At 38.7% G+C, this 19,826-nt stretch overlaps 1 protein-coding gene across 7 annotated transcripts in view; it reads left to right on the top strand.

The window, feature by feature from the left end:
• SMYD3 (SET and MYND domain containing 3) overlaps positions 1 to 19,826 on the top strand; it is a 393,064-nt gene that overhangs the window by 186,392 nt on the left and 186,846 nt on the right. The window contains exon 1 of one of the 7 annotated variants that reach the window (XM_032920195.1): positions 4,504 to 4,524. The exons of 5 other annotated variants lie outside the window; for them this stretch is intronic. In XM_032920195.1, coding sequence (XP_032776086.1) covers positions 4,504 to 4,524 — 21 coding nt within the window. Of the gene's footprint in view, positions 1 to 4,503; positions 4,525 to 11,102; positions 11,219 to 19,826 lie in introns of those variants that run through there. One more of the 7 variants, XM_032920196.1, reaches the window with a different exon arrangement.

Raw genomic sequence — 19,826 nt, 5'->3', positions numbered from 1 at the left:
GGGATTTAGTATTGTCCAAAGAAATGAGAATGCTCTTGGGTTTTGTTTAAATGTTTATCAAACCTAAACTGATTAAATTAAAATTTTCAACAGCAAACAGCTCTCTCTCAAAATGCCTTTGCTGTTTGATTATCTGAGGACATGTCCCTCTGAGGGAAGGCCTTCATTTTCTGCTCATTTAATTTAACTGGTTTTCTGCTCTTTCTACTAATCATTCCAAGTTGGAGCTCTGAACTCTTGTCCGTCCTTTTCCAGCAGCTGTTTCTGTAGTGTGTGGGTCTTGTCAAGGAAAACGCAGAATGAATTTCCACTTTCTTTAGCACCACTGATGAGATGTTTCTAGCTTCTGAAATCACTTTTGGGCATGGGTAGAGCTCTGAGGAGCCATGTCTGTGTGTCTGGTGCTTTTAGAACTTGAGATCAGGAATGTCCTTCTCTTCTACTCTAGTTTGATTTTACTTGCTCTAGTTCTTTTCTCAAAAAACTGGCTGCTGCCTTATTTACACAATTTGTCGAACCTTCTTTTCCTGTTGCCAATTTTGTCTTTCACAGGGTTGATTTTTTTTTTTTTTTTTTTAACAGCCTCATTTGTATTTTGCATGCTTTTTCTCTCTTACTGTCAGGCATGATCCTTTGGCAATTACTGTGGTGTAAGGCTAAGGATAGTGCTGCTCTGCAGCAAGTGGTCTTGTTTAATAGGAAGGGATGTGTCTGCAACATCATCTAGGTGGAAGGAGCAGTGCAAATGATGTGTTTCTTCCAGGTGGCACATTGTAGTATTTATAGGCTAGGGAAGTGTGACAGACAGCACAGATTTGAAGGAATACACCATACCGTTTTAGAAATTACAAAAATAAGAAGTCAACTGAGAGGAGGCAGCTGGAGCAAGGCAGAATGGGTGCATCCTACTTCTCTGTGTTGCAGAATGCTGCTCTGAAGCACAGCAGGAGACAAGCTGTCAGGTGTACCTTCAGGTGCTTGAGAGATGCACCATTACAGGATTAGTATAAAAAGCAAAAAAGCTATTGGCACTTTTGCAAGAAATGGAGGGGAAAAAAGTTGCCACTGCTATTCAGAAATGCTGAAAAAAATAAATTTTGTGGATGTTTCCTGCAGAGAAACACAAAGGAAAGTGTCCAGTCCTCTTTCATCAAGTTTACTTTCCTGACCTTCATTTTATTATGAACTTTTCAAACCCCACCTAAAATGGGACTCTGATGGGGAGGCACTTCCAGAACTTTGTTGCTAGACATGTTTTTTCTCATTTTCTTCTGAAATTTATACCTGCATGTCCTTTAGCTTAAAGCCCTCTTTGGACTGATTATTTTGCCTGGTAAATGACCAGACAGGAATACTATCCTTCCTGTCCTGGTCTCGCTAGGGTAAAAGGTGAGGTGGTTTGTTCTTGTTTCATCAGAACATCATCTTGATAATCTTGAAGCCTATTTCTTGGTTTGTTCTGGTTGAAAGGACTCTTTCTGGAACATGGCTGGTATTATACATAGTATTTCAAAGGAGGAGATCTCATAGGGGCCTTTAACATGGAACATAATCTTCCTTGGCTCTTCTGAGGATACATCAGCTGATGGGTTTACTGTTTTCATGGCTGATGATTTGCACACATCACATACTCTACAAGTATACTTCCCCCTACATAGCTCCTCAAGCTGACAACCTCATAGTTTATAGCAGAAAGTCTTATTGGTTCCAAAGCTTCTGACCTTGCACACTGCTATTAAATTTCATCCCACTTCTATTACCACTCCAGATAATCCAGCTCCTGCTGCGTGAGCCAACAATCCTCTTTCTGTTGACAAGGCTTCTGGATATGTAGGTCTCTGGAAATTTATTTGTTTGCTTTTATATTTTTGTGCCAATGTCATTAATACTAGCAGTAAGTGAGATTGGTCCCAACACCAACCTTCAAGGGTTTTCATTATTAACCTGCCTGAAGTTTAACAGTTTCCCTCCTGCTGCAGGCCATATGTGCTTTTAACAGACTGTAGCTAAGAAGCAGAAGGGAAGCGTGCCCCAGCTGCTGTGCCGTCCCTTTCAGTGGTGCCTTTGGGGCAGAGGGCAGGCTGCCTTTTCCCTGAGCAGCACTGGGAAAGGTGGTAGAGGAGAGGCTGGTGGATCAGAGCTGACAAGTGCACATGGTGAGCTTTGCAGCCAGGCTGCTGCTGGGAGAAGCAGAGAGACAGAGCCAACCTTTTGGGATGGCAGACAGAGGTATATCAAAGTGCATCAACAAAAACTTTGCAGATTTTGCTTTGAGCCAGGAAATTAGTAGATATTTGTCAGCGAAGGGCCCATCTGGAGAAAAGGACCTGTCCTGCAAGGCCATGGAGGTTCAGGGAGAAACTTACTTGCAGCCCCCCTTGCTTTCACTCTTTCATCCAGCACAGCTGAGTCTATATTTGTTCTGTTTATAGCATTTACTTCTCTAGCTGGTGTTCAAACAAAAGTGACTTTCTGAGATGTTGATGTACTTGCCTTGGGCAATAGATCTTGGCACTTCCTCCTAAAACCCCTTGTTGATTTCAGGTCTGCTACAGTTAGGGAAGAATTAAAAAATTAAAAGAGAATGTAGAAGGCTGAGAAATAACCTCCCTTTCACCAGGCAGTACAATGTAAGGCATTGAATCAAATCAGACTAAAGGTATTTTAACAACGCAGTACCTATATGGCCTTGCAGCGCCAAATGTACTACTTTAGTGGGTTGAATTTGTTAATTTACAGGTGATTGCACATATTTTGTCTTTTAGAAGAAATAAATTGCTGAGGATACCAATACCCACTGGTGACATTACTTTCTGACTTAGTTTCAGTGGTCAGAAATGATGCAGAGAGGCGGTATGTTAAACACCACCTTTCGTGGGCAATAATTATTATAAGTGTACTTTCTTTTGCTACAACACCCCTGACCATGTCAAAGTTGAGGCCCCATGCTGATGCCTATGCTGATACTTACCACTTTGCATGTTCACAGCCTTGTACAAACACTAATGGACCAATGTTAACAGTCATTTTTATAATATGGCTTTATATAATAAGGCATTGTGAACCTTGCTTTGCCTCTGTGTGCTCAAGGGATTGTAATTTGTACCCTTTTGCATGCACAGTGAAGGCTATATACCTGTCATCTGCTCTCTCTCATTCCTCTTTTTCCTCCCATTCCTCTACCCTCTCCCATTCCTGTTTCTACCAAAGGGGAGAACAGCTTTGATTTCAGAGAGGGTTCCAAATAATCTTGGTGATAGTTTAGCTTCCTCTGTGCTATATCATTGCAAATCTCTTTTTTAGGGGTCAATTTCTCCACATCTGGAACTACTGCTCTCATTGCATTATCAGGAATAAAAGCCCACCTGCGTTTCAAAACTGAGTGTCTGCTACATTGTCTGACACAGTTGTCAGCAAGAAAATGCTGCCTGCCTTGTGCTTGTTTTACTTTTAAAATACTAGTTATCCCTTTGCTTCAAGTTAGATGTATGTACATCTGTTTGGCAGCATGGTTTCAAATAGCTGTATTTCAGGTATTAAGAAGTGTGTGCTCTCAGGACTTGCAAGAGCCAGGAGCAAGTGAAATTAGAATGAAATCAAATAAGATACTGAAGGGCTCTAATCATTTTAGGGTTACAGTAGAGAGCATAATATGAGGGCCAGCTCTCGCAGTTGTTGAAAGCGTACTTGGAGAGAGCTGAGAATAGAAGATACCAGCGAATGTTTTGCCTCCTACCACCTGTGCTAACTGGGACTCCCACAGAACCAGTTACAAGCTGAAGTAGTCTTTATTGGGGTATCTCTGTATGACACCCACCTGCACTCAGGGAACAGCCTTTGTAGCCAAACTGGCCTCATCCTGTGAAACCAGAGGGTTTATTGACTCCATAACAAGACCAGGGTTGTTTGCCTTCAGGGATGGTTAGCTCCTTGGCCTGAAAGGTGAAGGTGAAAAGTATGTATAGGTGTTAATTTTATTATAGTGTTGGAGGACTGCAGAATTCCACACTAGCTAAGATGTGGTGAATTGAGAAGAAATAATTCAAGGCTCTATCCTTCAGTTTGTTGAGGGGAGACATGCACCTGACAGCTGAATAGAGCTAAGAATTAACAGCTTAAAGGTGTAGATCCTCAGTGCTTCTGAAGAGCAAGCAGGACTTGAATTATTTACGCTATTCAGTGCAGGTGTCTGGCTTTTAGTCTCATCATTCCTCATTGCTCAGCAAGCACCTGTGTTCATACATTGCATTTGCAATACTGCAAAGTGAATATGTAATTTTATATTCTTTGAATATGACTCTGATTCACAGCCACACAATGATGTGCATAACAGCCATGCCATATTACTTGCTGGATATATATTGGAGAATGATGGTTGAACCCAATTATTCCTGTATATAAGAGGTTTCTTTATTTAATAGCCCCTGTGGCAACAGAGGATTCTTCTCTTTTTAGGCTGGACTTTGGCATGCCAGAATGATGTCTGGGAAGAGCCTCCCTGTAATGCTACTTGAATTAAATGAGGTCTGTAATATGTTTTATCTTCCAACTTTGAAAGTGTAAACTTTAAGGAGTTTCATTCATGCTGATAGCCACAGTGACGATCTCAAGAGCTGAATAGAGGGACGGACTAGAATTCCATAGGTCAGAGGTGCAAAACCTGTAGAAAAAAAGTGAATTCTTCTTGTCTTCCTTGGGAATAAAGGTGAAAACTCCAGATCTACATGGATGAATAACCACCTCTAAAATAGACCTTAAGAAGTAGACAGAAAGTCTACAGCAAATGAAAAACACAACTTTGATGTGACAGAAATGACAAAGATAAAATGAAATTGCCATACTGGTTTAAATCTTGCAAAATAAGTGTAAAGATTACCTTATGTATAATGATAATATAAGTTCGTCAGTCAGAAGAAACTGGCTGATTAGGTCACTAGAATAAAAAAAAACATATAAGAACTTGGGGACCTCCGGAGGGGTTTTCTAGTACAACTCCTTGTTCAAAGCAGGTCTAATTAATCAGATCAGGTTGCTCAGGGCTGTGTCCAGTCAAGTCTTGAATATCTCCAAGGTGGGAGATATACAACTGCTCTGGGCAAACCTTTTAAGTATTTGACCTCCTTGTAACAACAACAACAAAAAAAAATCCTTATATCTAATCTGAATTTCTCACTTTCCAACTTGTGTCTGTTGCATCTTGTCATACTGCTGTGCAACTCCAAGAAGAGTCTGGCTCTGGCTTCTCTGTATCCTCTAGTCAGGTAGCTCAGTAAAGGAAATGAGAGAATCCGTATTGCAGTGGCTGGGGACAGATAACAAGAACTGTTTACGGAGTGGGAGTCACCAGTCCTAGTGATTCCACCAGTCTGGAAGTGTGACTGATCAGTACATGCCATGCCATGAACCACCAACATCAACCACTAGTGAGATGCTGCCAAAAAAAAAAAAAAAAAAGGCAAATGCACTCTTGAAATTTATCAGCTCAGAAACTTTCAGAGATGGTTTATAAATGCAGCTCAAGTCCTGTTAGAGATGGATGAAATAAAAATGGAGCAGGTACAATGAAAATAATTGATTGTGGCAAATAGGGAGGAGTAAGAGATTTTGATTTGTTCAGACAAGTCAAATGAAGACTTTGAAAGGCATCTTACTGCTCTCTGTAAGTTCATTAGCACTAGTAAGTATAAATGGAAAGGGATAGATGAAGACTGTTAATCAGAAAAGGCTTTAAACATGAAAGCAGTGAGGCCTTGGAGCAGCCTTCAGAAAGAGCAGTTCTAAAAATATGTGAAACAGAAACAAAACTAAACTGACTTTGACGTGGGAGTCAGCCTTTTGCTGAATATGCCATTTGTTTTTTCCAGGGTACATGTGTTCAGAAGAAAATTGCCTAGCATTTCAGTACACGTGGTATCATTTTGGTTGCTCCTGTCGTGCCCTTGTTTCCCAAGCATGTGGACAGGATGAGCAATGTGTGTGCGTTTACTTGGCAAACCCCTGCTGCTCCCTGGTGCATGCATTTTGTGTGCATGTGGCAAGACTTGACACATATAGAAAGGTCAGATTTACTCTGTGTATGTGTGAACCCTCAGTGCAGTGAGCCTGTCCAGGGGCTTTGCTGATTTGTAAGCTGACTGGGCATGAGCTTTGTGTGTGCATTTCTGCTGAGGAAGTCCAAGATAAAAATATGACAGCCCATAGGAAAAAACAATGATGAAAGAGGGTGGATGATGTATAGCTTTTATTAGTGTGCATTAAACTTAGATGTAGTCAAGTAGTCAGTTATAGCATATATGGAGGTGTTTGTGAAGCAGCAGTACAATATCCTATCGCAGAAATAACATATACACATTACAGAAATATATACTACAACAGAATTTAACCTTAAAGTATTTATATTTGTTGCCCAAAGGAACACATTCTTCTATCTGGACATGGGTAGGAGAAACTAGCTCATGGGATATCTTCTGGGCTCAAAGGAAGGGATGCTAGTTTTAATACGAGATTTTTGGTGAAGCCTAAATGTTGTAGATTTCTATTGGGATTACTGTAGAAGACAGTGGGAATTCTGAATTTGCTACGTCAGATGTTTATATTACAAGCTAGCCATTCAGTGAGTTAAAAGCTTCAAAAAGCAAACCAAGAAGAACACCTACAATCTCTGTGTTGTTTTCCCCTCTTTCTAAACCCAATAAAAATATAACTTTTGCTGATTTCCTGAAGTTAGCAAAGGCTTTTCAACAGCTCTCTATAAATCAGTAAAAGTATTATATTTCTGCTTCCTGGAGGGAAATGTGCATGATAGGATTCAAGCAAGTCATTTAAGTGATCCTCAGGGGCATGGCATCAGATTGCACTGTTGGTGCCTTTTTATTGTCATTGTATGAAGGCAGCAACTGTTGCGTAAATGAAATTTTTAGATTAAGAGATCCATGAGGACAAATCCTGGCCATGTTTGTGTGGCCAGCTTGAAGCAGAACTTGTCCAGTATTTAGGAGAGAAGAGCAGGACATGAGGTTCTATGAAAAGGCAGGTCTGGGAAGGTTGTGATGCTAAATCAGGTCTATTTTATTGCTTGTGTTGAATAGGAAAAGATGCAGAACTGCCAACTTTCTGTGGGAAAAGAAACAAAGACAGAAAGACATGCAAGATTTGAAGCATCTTGGTTCTTCCTTAGAACCAAGTGCAACATGGGGCAGAATTACTTACAAAGAGTATGTAAGGAACAGCCCTGTGCAAACACTGGAGCTGGATCTCCTGGGAAATTACAGTTGTTTCCAGAGTTCACTTTAATTGGAGAAACTTTTCCGAGCAGCTTTTCCTTCCGTTCACCTGGTTTGTGAGTTCAAATTTTTCCAGTTTCCTGAAGACTCAGCAGTGTGCTCATCACTCCCTGTGACAAGGACTGCAGACCTGTGTATCTGTGCCACCCAGAGCCACCACCATCACTTGCTGGCACCTTTCTTGGGCTTCCCCAGGAGTGTAGTCATTCAGGAGAGGGTACCGGCATCACGTTGCGCCCTTGGAGCCACAGTGGTGCAAGGCCTCTGGAAGCTGTTTGCCCAGGGTTGGTGTTGGGGACAAAGTTTGTCCCAGAGCAGCAGGGCTTGAGCTCCTCAGGGCACTTTCTATTTCTCATAGTAAAATGTGTTTCTGAATGCTAATTAACATTACAACTATTTTAATGTCTGCTGAGGGACATAGCTTGAGGGGAGAAAAACTGATAACGGTAAGAGTCTCAAATGAGTACAAAGGCCACATGTTTAGCATGTATTAATTTCAAAAGAGTACAAAGGCTGCATTTTTTAGCAAAGCATTTGGCTTGCTTTACATTAAATATGCCCTCAAGTTCCATATTTATTTTTAATATATTACTTCTACCACTTCTTTTCCTCTACAGTGATTTTTCCCTAGCTGAATAGCATCCGCTCATCTTTCCTTGTCCCAAACAGAGCTGTCAATCTTAAAGATTAAATTGGCATCACCCTTTTCCCAGCCCCAGCTATCCTTGGCTGCCTTTAGCATCTTGTCAGTGCGATCAAAATATAGTGCACTTGTACCCATATCTTTTAAATTCTATACTGATTTTGTTTCTTTTGGATAGTACCCAGTCTATCACAGTGGTCAAAATTGTTTCTGGCATCCATGGAGATAATTATAGTGTGTCATAATATTGTGAGTAGTGTATTACATTAATCTCCTTACATCACCAGGGGAATTCTAGATATGAAAAATAACTGTTTGGCTTATAGTCAGAAATCTAAAGATTGCTGTTCTGTACTTTTTTAGCATTAACAAACTTGGCTTAAAAGGGAAACAAGCGTATGAGCCTTTTCTGGATTTATTTAGACTGCATGAGTCTAATTTTGTTTCGAATTTTGAGCTGAGATGAAATGCATTTAACAAGAATTCTGCCATTATCAATGGCAAAGCTGTCAGGGGGAATGCCTTGCCATTTTTAAGGCTGTACTGCTGCTTCTGTCTTCATCCAAGTGATTTTATTTTTCCACCTGAATACAGTTTTCAGCTTTAACAAGTTTTATTATTCAAATTTTTATTCTGTTTTAAATCTTCAAAACAAAAGACATCATTGCCATGGTGGAACGTAAGAGATGACATTTCTAAATGATACTCTGGTCTGCTTGTCAGTCACCTCTGTTATGGAAGCTGCCAGGACCCCAGTATGAATGCAAAGTGGGTTATGAATTTAGGATTTGGACATTGTTTGTATGTTGTAAAAATGTGAATTTGGTATGTGTGTGCACTGTAGCTATATTAACATTTTTTGGCATCTTTATATACATATTGTGATTTCAGGGATAGCTAACACTATATTTGGTATATCAGTGCCAAAGGTGCTGCATGCCAAAGAACATTCAGACAATTATCTGCAAATTTTGGGTTTAAATAAACAACTTGTTAACTCCATTAACCTTAATCCTTTCTATCTCTAAGTACCACAATAATAGAGTGTCTGCTGTAAAAAGATGTGGTATCTGACTGTAGCGCATATTTAGAATTGTTTAATTATAATATTACACCAATGAAACATTGGTTGTTCCTTTAAGTCCTTTTTTTGATTTCTATTTCAAAGAAGACTAAACTCAAAAATTTATCTAATTTTAAGAGAATGCACTCCTGATAGAGGAAGTTGGACTAGATGATGTCCAGAGGATCTTTCCAACCAACATTTCTATCACTGATTAAAGACACTGCTGTTAATGACTTACGACCTTGCAAATTTGTCACCTTTAATAGAAACAAAGACAGTAATGGGTGCTACATTTGTAGTTTTCAGAAAGAAAAAAGTTTTGAAAGAAAAATGAGGCAAAGACATACTCTTACTGAGCTCTTAGTGGGTGTATACGATGCCTTAATGGAGTTTGCTAATGAATTATTTAAGTTACGAAATTCTGTGTAATATGAACAATATTGGTTCGTGGTTCCTGTGAAGTTAGTCTGGAAAAGGAACATACTGGAGACTATACCTCATAAGGAACTTTTATCTTAGGTGAGACAGAAGCAATTCCAAGCTTCAAAGCAAACAGGTCTTTGTGCTAGACCTTTGTCTTAGCAGTCTCACCGTCACCTTGGGGACAGTGAAGTTCAAGTCATAAGATGTTTTTTGCTGACACTGAGATTTGCGCAGCCCATTGCACTGTTCAACCTGGAGTTTGTAATTTATATCTCTTTTTTACTAAATCCTTGGTTCACTCCATTCTTCCATCTAACTCTGGTGTTAAAGATAGAAATGATTAACCACCAGGCCACCTAAATAGTATCTACTGTCCTATGCAGTTCTGAGTGCCATTAAGTAACTCCCTGCTTGTTTTATTTGTTTTACAGGTAAGTAGCACTTAGCACCTGTTAGTCAACAATTTATGGTAAGTCTATTTTGTCCTCAGCAAAAGCAAACTTAAACTTGTGTTTTGCTCTTTAAAGGAAATATACAAACTGGGAAGTTAGTCATAGAACAAAATTTGTTTCAGATGGTAGTCTGTGCCCAGAATCTTGGCAGATGTTATGGGTTTACAAGGTTTTTCTCCTCAAAGTATTATTTGTCTGTTGCAGGAAGAAATAAACATAAATACTCAAGGCAATATTTCAAGGAAGTTGAGCAAACAATGTTTACTTTAAACAAAATGAGCAAATGAGGGTTTCTTTTTTATTCTCAACCCTTTTAAGCTATAGTAATCTTGGAAGTTATTTGTAATTAAATGAAAATTTCACCCAAATGCAGTATGTAAGCCTTGGTGTCCATTTAACTTCTTTTGCTACAGGATATTTCTTAGATTCTTCTGCTTATCCTGTCTTTGGCTTTATGAGAATACTATTAACACTTAGTTCTTATCTATCTAGTATAATCAATAGATCTCAATATGCTTCCTAAAAGGATGCCAATGTCATCATCCTTATTGTTCAGCTGGGGAAGGAGTATGGTGAAAAAATGTGTTCTGGGTCGCTCTTAGGTCTCTGACAGGGCTCAGCATCCTCTGTGGGTACACAGGTGTTCTAAAATAAATCAGATTTTTCTAGTATGCATCAGTTGTCTCATTGGTTTGAAGTATTAATATAGTACTTAGTTGCTGTCTAAGCAAACTTCAGAATTTCATTGTTTGTTTTTAGCTTTTTTTTTTAACTTCCTGGCATCTTCAGAGGCAGTTGTTATAATGTTGATATACTGTGAAAGATGTTAACAGCTTTGCATGGCACTGTTTGGAATTTAATAAGTGTGCATGGTACATTTTTTTGTTGTGGGAAGACTGACTCTCAGCACTTTACACAGATGCTGTTTGAGCATTTGATCTTCTTAGAAAGTCACTGTGGTTTTCCTTCTTGTAGTTTTAACTTTGTAGAAGATTTTTTGTTATTGCTAGACTACATGGAATTCTTACCTTGGGGTTGTTTTTGGTTTTTGGTTGGGTTTTTTTTGGTGTGGTGGTGTTTTGGGGTTTTTTGTTGTGGTTTTTTTTGGTTTTGTTTTTTTTTTGTGTGGGGGTTTTTTTTTTTTTTTTGTGTGTGTGTGTGTGTGTGTGTGTGGTTTGGTTTTTTGGTTTTTTTCCCTAACATTTTCTCCATTTTTTTTCTCCTCATAGGTTCTATTTTTGGTCCTGGAGCATTTTTACTTTGCAATCATACTGTTCTCTGATCATACAACTCAGTCATCCTTAGTCGCAGAGGCTTTTTCTTTCATCCTTACCGAACCTTTACAACACCTGTAAGTTTATGATCTTGTCTATGTTTATTTTGAAGTCTATTTATTCAAATGTGTGTATTACACCAGTGCCTTAATTAGCTGATTTTCTTTGACTGTATTTTCTCATTTTCCTTTGGTGTCTTCTCCAGAGGCTTACTTGTGCTGCCTGCTTTCTGTCATCTTTTGTAAAATGTCTTGCTAGAGGATTATTGCTCTACGTCAACTATCATTTTCTTTTCAAAGATTTTTCCCATACGTATTTGTGTATGCACAAGCAAAAGTGAGGTAGATGTGAAGTCACATTTAAACACAGACTGACAGAGAAATAAGATGTATCTGCTAAAACTGTCTAGACCCAAATCTGGACATGGAGTTACATATTCTCTTCAGCAGTCAGCTTTGAATTCCTTCTGGCCTTTGAGCCAGAAGATATAAGCCTTATCACCGTGTAGTCCTGTTTTATCCGTTGGGTTAGTTGGTGCTAAGTTGGTTACATTGCCATGTTTCCATGATTTAATTTTTTTGAAGGCAGGTTACAGGACTGGTATGGTCAAGTAAGAAGGGTGAAATGCTTTTTATTCATGATTTTGTTTGTTCTGTTTGGTAAGGGGTGGGGACTTACAGATTTTTCTGGGCCTGCTGCTGAATCTCATGGTCCAGCTGCAGGGAGTGGTTTCAAGAGGTGATTTTCTAGCTCTAGTGCCTCATTTTGGGCCTGGAATTAAGTAAATCTAGATGGGCCAGTTGGACCACGCTTTGACTATCCCAGTACAAAGCACTAGTAGTCTTACTGGCTGAAAGGTTAGCTCTGAACAGCAGAGGTAAAAAAAAAACCCCTAACCCTGGTGCTCATTGATTCAGACATATTTGATTTTATTTTTTTTAATACTTTTTATATTGCTTACTTTCAATATGTTTTCTGAAGATTAAACGTATTTCCTAACGTATTTTCCACCTTCCAGTGAAACAGTGTATTATAAATGCAAATCATATGCAAAAACACATCTTGGGATGTTATGGTCTCAGAAATCTGTAGCATGCGGCTCTGCATATTGTTTCCGAGGCAATGTTTTTGAATGGTTGTAGAAATATGAAGACTTAACAATGATTCCATTAAAATTCTGCTCCATGAATACTTTGGCAATAGTGGCAGGGGAGACTTTTGAGCGTAGTAAGCAGAAAAAAATACAGGGTGGAAGAATTATCCTTATAAAAAGATGCCCATTGTGCGTCTATAATTACAATGAGTTTTATAGTTAAAGGACTAAAATATGTCACATGATAATGTATGAAAAGTATGATACATCTTTTCAAAAGAGTATCCCTTATTCTTGAAGTACCGAATACATTTTGTACAATCTTTCGAACAGACTGGTCATTTAGACTGAGATAACATTAATGTTTTAAAATTTTCTTGTATGTAAGAAATTTCTTGTATCTTAAACTATGTTTGTTGTTGCAAATTATCAAAGCCAAGGCAATGCCTTACATGTTTGAAGGTTCCTAGAAAAGTGGCTAGTGAGTATATCTGTAGTTTATAAAAGTATTTCTAGAGGTAATTTTTTTTTTACTTTTTTTTTTTTTTTTCCTTTTTCGTGGAAGTTTCAATGCTGAACCTGTTGAAAATAAATTAATTCTTCTAAGAAACTAATGAAATTTTTTCCTCTCTAAAAGTGTTTTCTACCTCCTGTTCTGGATGAGCCTATTAATTAAAGATAGCCTTAACAGGAAAATCACCCTCTATTAATCTTTTGGCTGTGGTTTGGTATGGGCATTGCTATGCACCTTCCCCAGACAGGCTTCTTGACTCCATGACAGTGTGGGAAAGGAAAGTCTGTCCTTGTTTCTACTGGAAGCAAGAAGCAGCCATGATCACTTGTCCTTTCACCATAAAATTTCATGTACTGTTTATCTTTGCTGTTTTTCTTTTGGTACCTGTTTTTCTGTTGTACTCTTTATTCTGAAACAATGTAAATTCTGGGCAGAAATTAGGCTTTACATTTTTCCAAGAGCAAGATGTGTAAAATACTGAACATCAATGGAAATAACGAGATATGTAAGATACTGAACATAATGGGAATAATGGTCCTGTTTCCTTTGTCTCAGCAGTTGTATAGTACCTCCCTTTTACAGGCAGTCAAGATTAGATCTCCTGTTGGCTTTAGATGACAGGGATTTACTCTCATATAGCACCAAAAACCAGAAGCAGGTTGTTTCAATAGAAATAATTACACTGGATCCAGTGCATCCCATTTCATGTCTTAGCTAAGTAAAGCAGCCAGATTATGTATTTATTAAAATAATAATAAAATATCAGTTCATCTCTGCGTAACTCCATTTTAACTTGCAACTGTCACATTCACTGTTTTATAACTCTTTCATTCGTGTAGTTTTATCAGTGAAGGAAAGAATAAAAAACAGTCTCCAAGAGATTTATCTGCACCTTTCTATTCTCAGTGAATTACCCTGGTACATTCATGCCTTGTAGTTCTTCCCAAAATTTTTTGCTAGCTGCCTTATTGGAATATGTGAGGTGAAAATTCAGGTGCTATCTTGGAAGTATGAAAGGTGTGCTCCCACTTTCACTAAGCTTTCTAAACAGCTTGGGAAAAGGAATGAGAGCAAAAGGGATATTTAATGTAGTAAGAGGACAAGGCACTGATTTCTTCCATCCAAAAATTTAAAATCCCATTTTCATATCAGAAGATAACTATTTGGGGGTTTGTTCTTGTAAAAAATGGAAGGAATTGATTGTACATTTTGTAGTTCAGTAGTTTCTGAAATGTTACAGGTAAATAACATTGTTTTGGTTGGTTCTTACTATTTGCTTTAGCATCTTTTAAAGCAAACCCTGTTTTAACTTGTTTAAATGTTAAAACTTGCATCAAGCAGAGGTGTATTGATCGGTTTCCTAAGAGTGGAAGGATCTCAATCTGATATCGTTTAAAGTTCCCATTTACCAGGCTTGAGGAGTGCACAGCATTTATAGAACAGCACAAGTAGCAATTTCTCTGCACTTTTTGTCAGTGTGCCTCAGGAGGGAGATCTGGGAGACCATATCTGAGCGTATGAGAAGATGTCCCTCTTTTTGTGACTTTCACGTTTTTTCCTGTCTGCAGGCCCTTTTCACAATGTTGCAAATTAATGCTAACTGCAGTCATGACTTTGATGTTGGGTACTTTTCTACAGGCTGGGTTGATACTGCCAAGATAATGTCACTGAGCAATCAGGTGCTGCTAAACTATCGTGGTAATCAAAATGGTTTGTTGGGCCAAATTCATACTAATAGCTTATGGAGGAATTTCTGTTCCCTGTTGCAAATTTTTTTAAGTTTTAATTTTTCCTGTGTGCTTTGTAATGCTTTCAAAACAACAGACATTTTCTAATTTTGCTCTGAAGCTGAAAATGTCAAGTTGCAAACTAGAACTAAACTAGAACTAACTTATGTGATGTCCACGCCTCACTTCGAGCATGGAGCCTTCCTAGGCCCTGACATTGCTGCTGCTTGCGTCCTCCCGTCTGCATCCAGAGTGTCCTGGATCTCGTCATTCAGCCAAGCAGAACAGGCTGGTTGTGAGTAGGGATTCTGGCATCGCTTGTATGCTGGCCATGCCTGGGATCCCATGCCCTGTCCTCCAGGCCTAGGAGTAACTAACATGCAGTTTGGCATACTTTTTGACAATAAACATCACAAGATCTTGGAAAGAAGGGATAAGCCAGTTGGAGAGGAGTTGCACCTGCTGAGATGGTAAGCTGTGTTACACTAAGGCTGAAAATCATTTAGCTTTTTGTGAAAGGAAAGAATGCAGCATATAAATATATATGTATGTAAAGTCTTGGGAGGGGGGAGGAGGGAGGAGGGAGGGGGAAATGGGAGGAGGTAGTAGCTGTCTTTTGTAGCTGCAACAAAAAGACAAATCCTATTCCTGTGATGACCTTCCATGTCATTTAATATTGAGATATACTCATTTGTCAAAACTCAATGAAGCACAAGAAATTAGCGTCTCAACACGTGCATCTATATTCATGTTTTACTTCAGACCAGGAGAGGTCTTCTGAAATGAATTTCCCCATCGATCCACTTTGATTGGTTTTAGTTGAGCAGCAGTCGTGGAGTGCATGAACTTTATGCTTTTTTGATGAAAACAAACTGGAGGATGTGCTGAGGGAATCTTGAATGCACTCCAGTGCAAGCGAGCTTCAGGACGAGGCACCAAAGCAGAGCTAGTCTGAAGTTTAAACAATGAAACAGAAAAATTTGAAATAGGTACAGTAGGGATGACAGATCCTCTGTACTAAATTTTGCTATATAGGCTAGTATCTATTTGTCTGTAACACCTGCTAACCTAGCCAGTGCTACCATATGACTTTTGGGTGCTTACTGCCTCATGGAGTTAAAACATCTCTGTTTTGGACAAAGATGCTGTGTCTGCTTTTGTGATTTATACTAACACAGTTCCTGCATAAAATCTTACTCTTTTCATAGTGCTTAGTACTGACAAAATACCACAGAAATCTGTCATTCTGCATATTGGGAAGATGAGTAGTAGTACTACTCTCACCCGTTCAGTGAGGAGTGATGAAGCTGAGAATTACGAAATGAGTGTTTCTGTCCAGTTTTTAAATGCATTCATGCATAGTTATAATTTCTTTCTTTGAAAAAGCCAGTTCTTGATTGTATCTAAAAAGAAGAGTCAGGATCCTTGCTTTAACATTAGAGATGCATGAGCCTCTTCCTTCAGTTGCAGGGTGAGTTCTAGCACTCTGGAGAGCTGAGTACTGATGTGTTACACCTTTTCCACGGACCCTGCAGAATGAGTCCAAAGCAAAAATGACTCTTTGGGGTCAATGGCTGACAAATAAACCTCTGCCTCCCTTTTACTACAAGTGGTCATTAATCTCCAGAAAAATCAGAGCAGCTAGTTCTGTTGGGTCATTGTCTTTTAGTCTTCTGAATACTTTGGAGAATGACATAAGGTTGCTGTGGGTTTTGATGATATCCTGTTCTAGGCACTGTGCAAAGCTTCAGTACCTTTCTGTGTACCAGCTGAGCATGTCTGAGTAACAACATAATGATTCAGTTCATGAAACTCCTGAATGAAGTTCAGTGTTACCAAAGGCTGAGGGAAGATGTTGTGAAGTTGGTAGCGTGACATGTGTGAGTGTGGCAGTGTTAGGAAGGCTGCTGGTGAAAAAAAGAGAAAAACTGACTGGAAAAGGCAAGGGTAAAGAAGCAGAGGAGATGAGTGACCTGTAAAAAACATTCATAGTTCACAGCAAAATACAAGGTTTTTTCGATTAGTAATGCTGACAATGGGTTAAAAAATTGTTCCCGGGCCATTATTACTCACATATGTGATGAAGTTCATAAGGATTTAACTGCAGCAGTAATAATTTCCTCTTATAAATCACAATCTCAAACTGCTAGACAGAGGAGGGTGCTGTTAATACCCCATTTCTATGTGGGGAAACGAGGTGGTGGAAGGGTGAAATTACTTGTTTGAAGTCACTCAGCAGATCCAAACAGATTGAGCAGCAGTTCCCAGATCTCCCTCAAGTCTCGGATCAGTGCTCAGTCTGCGCAGTATCTATAAACCTACAAACATCAGTTTGTGGCTCTGTGGCATAGAATGGGCTCTGCATGAAGGTGCTTGCCAAGCCACTTAGGAGCTGCCACTCTTGTGGCCTCTTCAGCCTGCATAGTACCTGATCTGGAAGGGGAAGGAGAAAGACTAGGGGTGGACTCCTCCTTCTCCCAGTGGTGGCCAGTGTCAACCAGTTGCTACTGGAACTTATATGCAGTCATGCAGATTTCACACGTAATCTAACTTTCTAGTTTGAATGGTTTGTATGAGCTACAGTAATGTCCAAATTTTTTTGAGTAGCAATATTGTCAGTAAGTTGTCCCTCATAACTTTGTAGGTACTAGTAAGTTCATTTTGTATTCTTTGACAGTGCTTATTATCTAATTTATTTTAAATGGTTTGTGTCAGCTCAGTAAGTACTGGTTCTAATTTAAAAAGCCTTTTTACAGGTGCTTTACTACATTTGTATTCAAGAGGCACATGCTCCTCTTAAATCTGTTGGATTTAGTCAAATGCTACATCTTACGGATATGCAGTTACTTTCAGAAGCAGATGTTTCCACCCATATATGGATGGATTTTTGTAAGTTGAAGAAGAGACTTCTCTATCAGAGAAAACCATCATCACTGTCAAATTCTTTGGTCTTATTGCTCTCTTGCATCTTCCCTAAGCATTAAATTTGGTTCCAAAGTGTGAAAATTACTTCCAGGCGGAGGGAGAGGCAATAAAACATCTCCAGAAAGCCTTTGTCACTTTGCATCAGGAACACGTTCCAAGGGTTTCCTTCTGTCAAAGCTGCTGGAAACAAGATAGCATGTTTGTTGCTTGCCAGAGAAGCCTCAGGCTCTAGTTCACTGTACTTCTTGTAGACTTCAGATTCAGACTGTATTCATGACATGGTCCTGGGTTATACATTAGTTACCAGGTCTACTTTCACACCTTTGGACTAGTTATCTTCTGAACTTCAGAGGGAAGTCAGACTGTGTTAGGATGGGTGTGTGGAGGGGGAAGGTGAAGCAAGGATGTAGGGAAAAGGGCTTCACAGGATTTCCTGATAGACTCGGCAGCACTTTGTGCTGTCTGGATGTCCATTTTCTCAGCCTCATTTCTGAGCTGCATTCTCCCTTGTGTCCAGTAGGTGGTAATGATGTATTAAAAATGCTGCTTTATCCCTGTTTTGATCGGAGGAAATACTGGTGCCACAATCATGATAAATGTGCCAGGTTCCCAAGGATTATATACCAATGATTCATTTTTACTTTTTTAAAAAATACTATTTGCTTTTCATTTCTTTTAAATTAATCAAGCTGTTGTGAGAGCAAGGTCTTGGTCTCTATTGCTCACTCATAATATTTTGGCTTAGATTTTGTTGATTGCTTTTGCAGATGTCACTGATTCTGTATTATCTGTAAACCTATTATATTATGATAAAGGAGGATGGGCTACATGATTTAATGGTGACTTCCAGACCTGAAATTCTATGAATCTCCCTTCTACGGTATATTGAAAAAGTAACTAGGCCTTTTTACACTACAAAGGAAGAAAGGGAGGGCTTTGTTTTGTTTTGTTTTGTTTTGTTTTGTTTTGTTTTTAAACTAAGACTTCTAAATACATTTCTCCTGCTTCTACAACCTCAGGGTCAACTGCTTTAGGTAACAGGAATAAGCATTTTAATTTCATTTAATAACTTGGTAGGGACAAGCGCTATCTATTTATGTGACACATCTACTGCCTTAGTGAGACCATAAACAAGCTGCTGTTGGGAATGGCTTATAATATCTAGTTTCTATATCAAAAATACGTGATTTTTGGAAATGCTGGGGTTTCCTAGCTACTACTTGACCATGTAGAAATCGGGCTACCTTTGGCAAGGCTTGTCTATAAACTGAAGTTTCCATTCTTTAGACAGACTAACCAGGAAATAAAAAACCCACAACAAAAGTAGACCTAATAAATAGATAAATCGTTATCATTGAATATAGTGAGAGCAATTTTTAAAGATGAAAGTATTACTCCTTGGTGCTTCTGTCTATCTGTTTATTTAGGCTTTTTTATATATTCTATCAGCATAATGCCTAAGCAAGTAATTTAATAGGGGATCAGCACTATATATTTGCTGGATTCTGATATGTGATGTAACAGTTATGTGCTTATCCTGTAAAAGGTATTTATGAAGACACCTATGTGTATGCACTGTTATAAAGATAAGTATTTTTTACTCCATTGATTGTTAGGATTTTTTACGAAGCTGTTGACGTTGGGTTTGTAATGCAGCTATTTTAAAGCTGAAAGGAGGTCCAGTCACCATTAATTCCTGTGTAAATTAAGCATAATCATTTGGAGAAGAGACCCTTTATTTAGTGAGTTTAAAGCTCATTATACAATTTTGTAAGGGGAAAATTACCATGCCTGTAAATTAGCTGCATTTTCTAATGAAATAACTTGACAATTTTTTCAGCCTCTTTTGATCGGAAGAAGAATTATAGTGACACTGGAAAGTAAAATCATGCTATTTCTACTGGCAGTTTTTCCAGTTCTACAAGAAATTATAACTGTGAACACATTTTGATTCAGATTCTTCTCAACAAGTAACAAAAGCATCTTTTGTCATGGTGTTTTTTCAGCTTCTCTTTTCCACCTCTTTCATTAGAGCCTAAAGCCAGCTCCACCAGCCTTACTCATGGCATACGATGATACAAATTCTCTGGGGGCATGTGGCTTTCTCAAGCAATAAGGCATCATTAAATTCCTAATTCTTCAGGACACACTGTTTCACATGTGAATTGTATTTCGAGGGATGAACCAGCAAAACTCAGTATGTTCATTTTCCCCCTAAATGGGGCTTGTGTCTTCCCACCAGACTTGCAAGGGCAAGCATATTTACCATTGGTGTCTGTGCTTATCTAGTTTTATCCTGACATATGGTTTTAGATGGCAGCAAATAGATGGCGTTTTAAGTGGTTTGGCTGCAGGTACCAGCAACAAGAGTGGTAAAAGACAAAATAATTGGTTTTAAGCAGACCATCCTCTTTGGACCAGCAGCA

This window comes from Strigops habroptila, chromosome 10 (assembly GCF_004027225.2).
Source record: "Strigops habroptila isolate Jane chromosome 10, bStrHab1.2.pri, whole genome shotgun sequence".
In the NCBI taxonomy this organism is placed as follows: Eukaryota; Metazoa; Chordata; class Aves; order Psittaciformes; family Psittacidae; genus Strigops; species Strigops habroptila.
Note: the sequence above shows the minus strand (reverse complement) of the source record. Positions and strands in the feature narration are given on the sequence as shown.